Source organism: Fopius arisanus, unplaced genomic scaffold, assembly GCF_000806365.1.
Source record: "Fopius arisanus strain USDA-PBARC FA_bdor unplaced genomic scaffold, ASM80636v1 scaffold00028, whole genome shotgun sequence".
NCBI lineage: Eukaryota > Metazoa > Arthropoda > Insecta > Hymenoptera > Braconidae > Fopius > Fopius arisanus.
Window position 1 is genome coordinate 280,392 of NW_011887767.1, and position 11,659 is coordinate 292,050.

The window sequence follows — 11,659 nt, forward strand, 5'->3', positions numbered from 1 at the left end:
TATGATATGAAAATAATTCTGGGGGATTTTAATGTTTGGACAAGTGTAAATTAATTTGGCGTGGAAAATTAGGAAATGAACTCTCATCAGGATCCAAATGCATTTCAACCACTCGAACGCGACAAGTCGTAAACTCTCAGGAGTTATTCTCTCTCCATGGGAAACCAAAAGCTGCATTAATTTGTAGTTTGCCCAGGCACTTCCTTCTCAGAATGCCGATCTACAAATTCATGTTATTATATTCGAGGTAAATTAAACGAAAATATTAAATTCCTCTGGACACGTACGCAGGGGGGCGTGGATGATGTGCTTTCATTTCACGAATTGGAATCGTGAGGCGAAAGCTGCGGGAGACTGTTTCTCAGTTTCTCGGAACAGATATGGTCACGAGGGAAATTCGATGTTGTGTGATCAGAACAAAGTCCCGGGATTGTTCTAGGCGTAGGATCGTGGCACCTCCATATATTTTCCAATTTGAAGTAGCTCTACCCTTCCGAGAAATTAATTGATCCTAAAAAATGCCAAAACATTTTTTTTTCATTCAATTAGTATGTGAATTAAAAAATCAGGATTTAATCAATTGAAAATTATTATTTTCGTTAGAATTAGATAAGAAATATCAGACATCTGCTGAGTAAAATATCTTTTCTCATCTCTTCAAATCTCTTTTTCAGTTGAAATATCTTTTCTCATATTTTGAATATAGAATATCAGCTGTAATTTGAACAAAAAAAATAATCCTCCGAATACGACTCAAGCTTGGAAATTAATAAGATATTTCTCTCTCGGTTCTTTGCACAAAAACGAGCTTGTCAAGTTCTCCAGAACTTTTTTAACCTGGAAAATTTAACATGTTTATTTGTTTGCGACGAACCTATCGGAAAACATCCGATAATTTCGACACTCTCGTCGTTTTATAAGTGAATAAACGTTTAATAAGACATCCATTTTTTGGAAAATTTGTGGATAAGAATAATTCCTGAAATGTTAAGAACTGATTCCGGGATCATTCCATAATTCCATCCCATCTCCATAATTTGCACTGAATCTCAAAATAGGATATTCGTAGATTTTCTCTGTAGAACTTCCGCAATATCGGAGAATAAAAGTTCCTCAAGTACATTTGTTAAGTCTCGGGAAATACCGCAGCAACATTTTCTATATTTTGAGTTGAACTTTCCCCGTCAACGGAGAATCTCCAGATGGTTACGACACTTGTCCTGGAAAATAGTTGAAACCGCATGGAAAATCCAGATGATAGAATTGAAAACTTAGGGAGCCCGTCTCCAGTATAATGTGGAGTGTAATATCATACCTCCTGGGGAATTACTTCCGGTGAAACTTTTAGGACAGTCAGAATTATTTACGTCGAAATGTTGAATTGGCCGAGGGCTTGTGTCCATCAATATTCAACACCTCCTTCGTCAGAGCTGCCCGGACTCCATTACCTCTGGAATAACAAAATTCAAATGAAAAAAGACAGCAATTTTCCATTTGAATTGGAATAGATGATACATAAATCAATAGTTTATTATCATTAGTTGCGATATTTATAATTCAAGAGGGGCTACTCACTCCGGAAATCAATGAAAATGAATTTGACCCACTACCATCCATAAATCATGCGGGTGAATTGAGCCACGATTTAGCGTTGATTCGGGAATCACCTACTCAATTCAAATTATACGACCCAAATCGACTGACCCACAACATTCACATTAACAAAAAAAAAACGCGATGTTGGATTTGCCTTAAATTTTTGAATTTGACGGAATGATGAATTCCACTTTCTTTTTGCACAATTAACACTTTAATCACGAATGGTTATGGGTTACATTGAGGGTCAACGCTTGAGTGAGAATGAGTCAAATGAATGAATAAATTGATTTGACCCATTCTGACTGAAAGTCAATCAAAGAGCCAAATGCCTGAATTAAGTTGATCCACTGAAATTGCGGAGTGATTAGCCGGAAATTCATGACGATTCCTTGACCTCCACCATTCCTTCTCCTGCGAAAACGCGCGTGTACGATATAATGGTGACCTAACGCAGGACACACGGACGAAGCATCATTTCAAGCAACACACCTACAACAGCCCCACCTTCTGTGACCACTGCGGTAGCCTTCTCTATGGTGTCATCCACCAGGGCATGAAGTGCCAAGGTACTCCTTAAAAGCCCAAAAGCAATGTTGCCAAATTTTTAATTGCTACGATACGTATGATTGATTACTGTGCCTCTCAAAATTCTCTGTCTTCCGATGTTTGCTTTTTTATGGATAATCAGTGATCTTTTTTATTGTAAATAATCTTAGTCTGATTTTTTTTGCTATCACTGCGGACCACGGCCATCCGACGGTCGTCGGTCGGTCCTGGTACTCGTCGTTGTGGCACAGTTGTGTGTTTCGTGTTGATTGGGCAAGCGAATTTATTGTTTTTGGTTGAAGTGTCTAATAAATTGACAGGGGACGAAAACAGTGGAGCTATACTGGACAGCTTACACCGAAAAAGTCCTCAAACGATTGATCGGTCTGATTGACGTCGACTTTTTCCACTTGATTCACCCCGAGTTCGTTTCTTCTTCTCTGTCTTTTTAGTTTGGAAATTTTTATTCTGCAATTAAATACTCGTACGAATATGTAAATATGTAAATATGTATATAAGAATATGAACTATTTTTCGTGAATGGACTCCCCTCGGTGTTTATTACTCTGCCATGAGTGGAAAAAAAATGCTAACACGAAATCCGGCGGGCGACGTAGGCGAATTTGGCCCTTGGGCTTTACATGTTCCATGTGCTCATCCAAATTGTTTTGAATTATGGAAATCTATTTCTGAAAGCGTGTGTATACCTCGCCGAGAGGGTTGCCAATGCAAACCAACGGATTGGATTGAAAAATTCATGAATCCATTCACGAAAAATCATCGGTACACGAATTATTGGGTTTTCCGTAAATGTAATATGAAAATCACCCTAAAATCACTGTTTATATTATTATCACAACTTTTATCTTCTTTTCCAATGTCCAATGTGTGGATGTGTGTGTGTCTGCTGTGCATCACACCAATATTTATTTTCATCTGAAGTTCTACTTAATCTGCTGATTCTTGCACCAGTGTGCGTGTTTCGTCTATTGCATCATCTTCTTCTGTTTGTCTTGTCTTGTCTTCACTATTTTACTACAAGACTGATGAATGAAATGCTTTCACCGGGTAATGAATTACGGTTTTTTGTTATTTTATATTTTCGTGTTCCCTGCATCCGACGTATTCATTGTTTCTGGGAGATATGGGGGGAGAAATATTTTAAATAGAACATCCTATTGTTCTCTGCTTAAGAAACATAAATTTCAGCTTTCACTGTAAATTCAGAGAAATTCCGTGTTGTTCCGCAGCATAAACTAGAGAATTCTGCCAATTCAGGGACTAATAGCTCTTACATTTGCTATTTCCATTGACAAAAAGCAAATTAATTCATATATAAATGTCTGTTTATTCTGAAAAGTTTAAAATATTCAATTTCTATGACTTTCGTTAGTTTTAGAGAATAAATCAACTGGAATTTACATTTCTTTATAAACACCTCTTTTGTGGCTCTCATTTTTTACTATGTAAAATATATTATATGACAATATATAGCGCCCTTCTTTCAATTTCAAGATATCAACTAAAAAGTTTGAACAATTATCTAAAAAAAAATACAATAATAGTGACTATATACGCATTATCACTTTACCATTGAATTTAAACATCACTTTTTGAGTTTCCAGTAAACATTTTGGGATAGAAGAAAAGTAAAAGTGTTGAACCGTGCAAATACTGAATAATTTTGTTATCACTATTAAAATAAAAATATAAATTATAAAGTGGTGAGCATAACAGTAACAAGTGCTTGAATGCTTGACACTCGCAGAACCGGGTTGAGGCCTATTAATTTGCCAATAGCCAACAATTGTAATTTGAGGAAAAATGCACGGTGAATAAACGAGGGCATATCCATCTGCCGCAGAATTGCACAAAAGTGAAAAGTGGATGAGGACTGGTACTCGATGAGATGTGGGCAACAACGAGATTGTTCGATATATCGAGGTCGAACGAGAAATTACCATGTGAAATGCTCTCGGGTGCTAAATTAGAATTCGATTGAAGATTCCGGTTTGACGGAAATCCATTACAGCCGTCACACGACCTCGATTATTAAACCATTACGTCGGTCCAGGTGGCACCCCACCGAAAATTTTCCAACATCCTCTCCATGAACTCTTATCTGCTATTTTATGGAGGCCCTTCACTCCGATGGGCACGACTTGCCTCAGCCCCTTTTCAACTTTCCTAACGAATATCGATAATCATTTCTATCGCCCACTTAACTCGTCGGCCCTCCAATGTGTCTCTTCTTCATCGACGTTAAAGTGAACAGCCATTTCTCTTTTCAAACCTAATTTCAAATTTTTTTTTTCAACTCAAAGAACTTGAAATTTTTCATGTTAACAAAGTGAAGTTAAATTTGTGGATATAAGTGGTACACTGAGGTAAGTACATTTTTTCCGAGACCAGTTTTCTGCGAATATCCCGGAAGTGAAGGGAGATAACGATATTTTTGGTTCTACATTTTTTGTAGAGAAAGGTTAGCCCAACAAAAAAGGTAGTGATGAAAATATTAATATTCTCCTTCAAATCCGAGATATTTAGGAAAAATTAATCTCAGGAAAATGTGCACTTAACCTAGTTTATACTACTTCGCTACTAAATCCATGAATCAATTAATTCCGAACCGAATAATTTAAAGAATTCTTTAATTTTATGTTCTATTGAAAATTCATATCTTTCTCGGCATAAAATCTTGACTCATTCAATATTAAAGTCTTTGATTCATTATTCAAAATTTCCAGTATTTGCCGTCATTTTCTGGTCTTGCGACACGAAAAAACGATCTCTTTTGCCAGGAAACCTCACAGTTTCCTAAAATGATCATGTTCGAGTCATGAACCTGAAGATAGTCGGACGCTATCTGAAGAAATAAATGATTCTCGTTAATGAAATCAATTTATTCTAGTTGCGATAATTTTTCCAATACAGCTCTCCGTGCATTTACGAAATTTTATCAGGAGTTTTTCGGGTTTTCTCTGCATTTAGAACTCCATTTCTCTAATTCTCAAAGTGATATAATTGACTGACGATACTGCATTCAAATTCCATTAACGTCTTTTACAGTTGGACTTGGTTAACTTCGTTAACGATTATTCAATACGCGTGGAAGAGAAATGTAATTCCGAAAAACCCGATATTTTCGGAGAAATGTCATTGTTCCTTGGGGATGCGATATCGACACGAAACGAGGAAAAACGTCGTTTTACCGCTGTTTCCATTTCCCAGTCGGGGAAAACTCGAACAATTTTAGCATTGTTCTCATTCCTTCCCATTGTTCACCCAGAAAATATATTTGCGATGCTGAATAGGGGAAAATGGACGAAATATTTACCGCCTGCTATTGAATGCTTCTCAGATTCAATATTCCCCATTTTCTTTTTCCCATTTTCCCCGAACATCACGATGGAGTTTCCTGCTGACATTAAATTTCTACCTTTCAAATAATGTGAACATCATTCGGATGCACGGAGAGAATAGTTGGAAAAAATAGCCTAAAATAATATAAAAACTAAAACAATTAGTTGCAAAAATATCAATCTTTTGCATATTAGTTATATTAGGAATAAATAATCGTCAAACTAATTATCATTGTTAATTATTTTTTATGAATAGAAACTGTGGAAAAATAGTGTACATTAACGGAAATGTAAAAGTGGATTTGTCTCGGCGTCTTTTTTTTTACAATTGGGAAATTGCCGACCTGGATCAATGATCAATCGACATGAAGTCATGAAGTCATGAACTTTGAAATAACCGCTTAACCGTTCTAATAATTCCTTCACGTTCCGTCATTCGGGGCTAATGTCAGAAGGTATTCTCCACCATTGTGATGTTGGTGAGGAGAACAATGGCCTGCAGTGGAATGACGGCCGAGGGAATGAGGGTTGGACGTTTATGAGTTGCTCAAGGGTGGTTCTTCCACTTTATCGCAAGAAGAATTCGCTAAAAGAAGAGGGTAGAAAGAACTTTAACGGGACATTGCAGTTGATGACGCAGGGCTTGAAAAATTGAGTCAGCGAGATATACGCAGAATCCAATAATCTGATTAACATTAAATCAGTGATTCCCCAAGTTAACAGTTAATAAAAGAATTCATTGGCCTTTTTCATTTATTGAATTATTCCAGAAATCCGATATGAATACATGAAAGGCACCATCATTTCTTTATTCAGTCATCATTAATCGCTCATTGTTGTTTATTTAGTTTACAAATAATAATTTTTGAAAACGGCTTTTTCGTGAATAACTCTTGATTTTGTTATTTTATAAGAAAAGAGTTGTTTTTATAAAAGATTTCTATAGAATTGTATGAAAATTTACGATAAATAATATGTTTATCATTATTATTATTTTAATGCACCAAATCATCATCTTTTCGTATTTATCTAAAACAACTTCTAAAAAAACTTGAAAAAAAATGAAGTGTGAGACAAATTGAGATCTGTTGTCTAGTAGTGGAACTTGGATTAGAAAAAATAATTGACGATGCATTGGAGGAGAAAATCAGTGTATTCCGGCTCGAGTTACGACAAAGTGCAAGCGAACGCTGCAATGAATGTAAACAAGCAGCTGGAAAAAGAGGTTATGCCGGACTGATGGTAAACATTGTGATACGTGTGGAGAAGACCATCATATTACCAGGGGAGGAGATAAAGAGGAATGGCTGTCGTACTGGTGCACACATTGGTACTCCTTGCAATATAGAGTTTCAAACAAAAGTGGAACGCGTCAAGTGCTTCTCCCCGGCCCCAGCGCCACCTACGAATCACCGGGACTTCCCCTCGTTATATCATATCGCTAAACTTGTGTTCGAGATACCACCTGAAATCAGATCAAACGGACAACTCCGGGGCTCAAGAGAACCGTTCAAACTTGGAGCGTTCAATGACACCAATATTATTGAAGCCATCCACACAAAATTAGCCTGCAATTCCAAATGAAATAATGAATTTATTTTTCATATATAGCACTTTCCGTTACGCACGAATTTTGAAAATTATCTAAGGGATTCTGAGAACCTGAGAGAAGAAAGAAAACTGTGGAATCGAAGGGCGGAAGTTTCAAAATTTTGTGAAAAAATTAAATCGGAGAATCATTATCGGAAATAAGTATTAATTGAGGGCGAGATTGGAAATTTCTGGTTTCATAATGATAATTGGCATTTGGAAAATGTAAGAACAACAAAGAAATCTGTGGAACATGACAGTTGTGAAATTTTGTGGGACACTTGAATTATAAAATTGAAAATAAATGTTAATTGAGGGTGAGATCGACTTTTTTTTTGTTTTTGTTTTACTTCTTTAAGCTTCGCCATTTTTCGACAGAATTAAATACTTAAACTGCATTTTTAGAGCTATTGTGTACGAATTAGGTCAAGGGAATGACGAGAAGAACTTACAGCTGTTAGATTTTTCACCTTTGGGGTCGCAGCGAAATACTTGAAATTTTCTTCTTTCTGAATAGTATTTGAAGGGCGAAAATTGAGGCGGCCAAGTGGAAGCTCAAAGAAAAACGTGAAATGAAAAATTCTTCGCCTTGTCCCTTTGAAAATGAAATAACCCCGAGGAAACAACCGAGAGACTATCGAAAGGGCATGTTTCATCGAAACGCAAGCTCGTATGATGACGAATTTACCGGTGGACTTTATGATGAATAATTAATTATTCAGATTTCCTGGGTGGAAAGTTTAATAAGAAACTCGGGAAATGAGGAGTGATGTTGAAAATATGCGGGAGTTCATTAACTGCGCTGAATATTCACTAGAGCAAATGTTCAATTTTGAGGGGAACTATGCAGAGATCGCTAATGAGGTGATGATAAAGGTCGAAACAACTCCATCAAATCACTGGAAAATTTTGCATGCAAATTATGACACACAAAAAAAATGTCTTCATTGCATCCGCAGATCTATTTATTATTTATTCACTGAAAATTTACAGAAACTTTTGATGAAAAAATCTTAAATGTATCAATTTCTTGACAGGAGTCATGAACTGCTTTTATAAATAAAACTTGTCAGATACTTATCAAATACTTCTTAAATACTTTAAAAATCATTAATTTGTTATTGCCAAATTATGTATGAAACCCATTATCAGTTTTTTTTATGTACAAATGATTAGGAGTGAACGGTGAAAATGGGCGGATAACTCCCGAGGGAGAGATTCTCAAATAAAAATTCCGAAAAGCTGAACGAATTTCTCACTTTTATGTTCACGAACATCTCACGTCCCCTCGTTATTTCCCCTGGTTTTCTCCTCCCCTGGGATTTTTTAGTTATCTTATAGTGACTTGCTCACTTGGGATCCTAATTACCGAAGTTATGCTGAGATTTTGCAAGTCTGTTATTTATTGCCCAAGCCGTTAAACTCAGTCTCGTCGAGTGATCGTTAATTTGAGAGGAGTGGATCCAAGAAGTTTTAATTGTTTTCGGTTTTTTCATTGACCCTGGTCTTCTAATTAATACGAAAATATCCTCTCGGTAAGTTTCGGTTGGACGAGCATTGAATTATTCGAGAGAGGAAATATGAACCAAGAGAAAATCCTCGCCAATAATTTCGTCGGACAAGTATTTCTTCTGGGGATTTGTCGGGGAAGACAGTCTCAATAGCGAAAAGTAAAGAATTGTTCTCGGAATTTTCACGTAAATTGGAAACTTCAATTAGTCGCGCGGAGTTAAGTGGATTTATTGTTCTCGCTGAATTAAAAGTTGAGACGAAAGTTTTTAATAAGTTTTTTTATCTACCTGTGAAGCTTATCGTCCAAATTTTTGTTTCAATTGGGATTTGTCTGTTAAATGTCATGAATATTTCCTCGTGATTATCAATACAAACGAGAATCGCAATGAAATAGTGATAATTGAACTGCGAATTATGTGATAATTAACTGGCGCTTCTAAAAATCCATTCATCTGAGACACTATCCAGGTTTTACAAACAAACATGTGAATACTTTTTTCATTAAAAATTATATAAATCAATAATCTTTAAGATATATTTTTAAGATATATCAATCAAATCTACAGGTTTCATTGACAATGGTTTGCCTCCCTTCGGCCAAAATTACTTATTTTCCGTCAAATTGTTGATCGGAGCGTTTTCGCATTTTATCATTATTTAATGGCCCCCAAAAAATCATAAAACTTAAAAATAAAAAAAATACGAGAAAATTATTGCACGGTCATTAAACTTTATGAGTGATGAAATAATGATAAAATGCGCAAACCATACATTTTTTCGGTTCAAACCGATCAACAATTTGTGAGAAAACTCAGAACTTCGATAATTTCATTTAAAAGAGGGCAGAGCACCTTTAATGATCGATTTATGTCGGATGCTGGTCTTTTTTAAGTGCAATTTTGAAGGTCGTGGTGAGTTGCAAAAGGGAATTTTTCTATTTTTTGGTATGTAATTACCTTTTGTATGTGAAATCAGGTCAATGTTTGAGCATCAGGGCTTCTCGCCCTCGAGACACATCTCTGGCCCAGTGCCCTAATAAACTCCACTTTTCCCGGGGTAGAAACTCCCATTCTTCCCTGTACGATTCAAGCTCTCGTTCTCGTTTTTCTCCAACCCCTGTACCTTTGAATTTTTTATCTAAACATCTGTTATCCCCTCGCAACCACCACTCTCTGATATCCCTATTTCTTTTTGCTCACTTGTATCATGTCTTCAATGGGAGTTGCTTGAAAAAGTTTATGCCGTCGGTCGCATGAATATTTTCATCGTAAATTGATGGTTATGGAACTACTCTGGAGTTGTAGCTGCTTATTCCCACAAAAATATCTGTAATCAGAAGCTCTAGTCCATTCGACCATTACCAATTGCACACGTTGTAACAAATTTTCCTTTATTATCTACACAAGAAAATACTCGATTTCTCAATTCATTTTTTATCCATTGTTATCTAGAAACCTGAAGGAGGTAGCGAATTTTCGATCATTACCTTTTTTGTAGAGCAGATTGAGAGCTGCAAAAGATATGTCATGAAAATTTTGGTATTTCTTTTAGATTCGAAGATATTCCGGAAAATCTCAATGAAAGGAAACATGCGGAGGGAAAAAGTTACGTGATAATTACGTGAAATTTCTGTGATTTGCAAGGGAAAATTGTGAATCCATGTGAATTGTTGTAGAAATTTATTTTACTTTAACAATTAGCTGGTAAAATTATAATTACGCGATTTCTGGTGAATTTTTTAGTGGATCCATTCGCTATTCATTAGGTGTTGAGAAGTTTGAATGGGACCGCCTTGGAATATCCACCAAACTTCACCAACTTCCGGGGATGCCCGGGAATAACTATACATACGACCTAAAAATGAACGAAACGTGGAGAAATAAAATGGAGAATGCAGTAAAATCGGCGCGCTAGAGGGACATTTATGCTCCGTATGCCTTTCTGTTGCTCTGTTCACTGAAGGCTTTCGCAATTTACAACCCTCATAAAACTGGCAAGATTTCCCATTCTGAGAAAATCTGCAGCAGAATTCTAGTTTTTACATTATCACCTGCAAGTGTTGTTTCTTATTCCAAAGACCTCTCCATTATTCACATCACTTCAATTGAATTGAGGAGGAGGTCGACGAGTGGCTTTGCCCATAGAAATATTGATATTTCGTTTCACATACCTTTCCAGAGAAAATATGGAATGAAATTTCAACATCATTTCGAATGCATCAGTTCAAGTTGAATTGAAGAACTACTGTTATCTGTCGACCAATCTAACTAAATTTGTTCACAATGAAGTTGGTAATTACAATGAAAGCAATCGGTATTCGATTTGGTAATTGCCATCTCAAATCGACGATTCAAAATTCCCCATTAACTTTTGAGAGCCTCCATTGCAAATATTAGAAATATTACTTATTAGAAATTTGAGTTATATGAATATGAGGAATTTTAGATTTAATGTGATTTTTTATTCCAACTTTCTCGTTAAAGTTTCTCGATTGCATAATTATTCGGCTGATTTTTATTAAAAGAATTTTCCTGCGTGTAATTTATTTTCTCCGTGCAGCTCATGATCAATTTTTCAAATAATATGTTTCAATCTTATCATTTGTCTTCTGTCTGGATCAACAACTTGGAAGTCCACTTGAATTTTATTACAAATATTCTTAGCTATTTGAATAAATGGACATGTCAATAAATCTGAAGAATTTCAATTTAATATAAATTTTCAGTAGTAATACCGCTAGTGCTCAACAATTATCGGATATTTTCCGATAGCTGCGTTGCCTAAACGATCAAAGCACGAGGGATTTTTCTGCAAAATTTTACACCCTCGTTCCTAGGCAGGGCAGCTTGAGAAAAATATCCGATGAATTTTGGAGTACGAGTGGTATTTGACGGAATATTTCCCGAGTCGGATTTCGGTCAAGCAGGGTGCAGTATTTGAGGTTGTCATTGCTCTCCATCCATTTGTCATCCAAAATACTTACTGTAGAAGTGTTAGAATGTGAGGAACACTGGAAGCATCAGCAATAGTCTCTTTTGACGTAGCTTGTT

General features: G+C 36.0%; 1 protein-coding gene across 1 annotated transcript in view; it reads left to right on the forward strand.

Moving 5' to 3' along the window:
- LOC105265261 (protein kinase C, brain isozyme) overlaps positions 1 to 11,659 on the forward strand; it is a 63,278-nt gene that overhangs the window by 37,056 nt on the left and 14,563 nt on the right. The window contains exon 4 of the mRNA XM_011302667.1: positions 2,054 to 2,165. Within this exon, the coding sequence (XP_011300969.1) occupies positions 2,054 to 2,165 (112 nt within the window). The remainder of the gene's footprint in view (positions 1 to 2,053; positions 2,166 to 11,659) is intronic.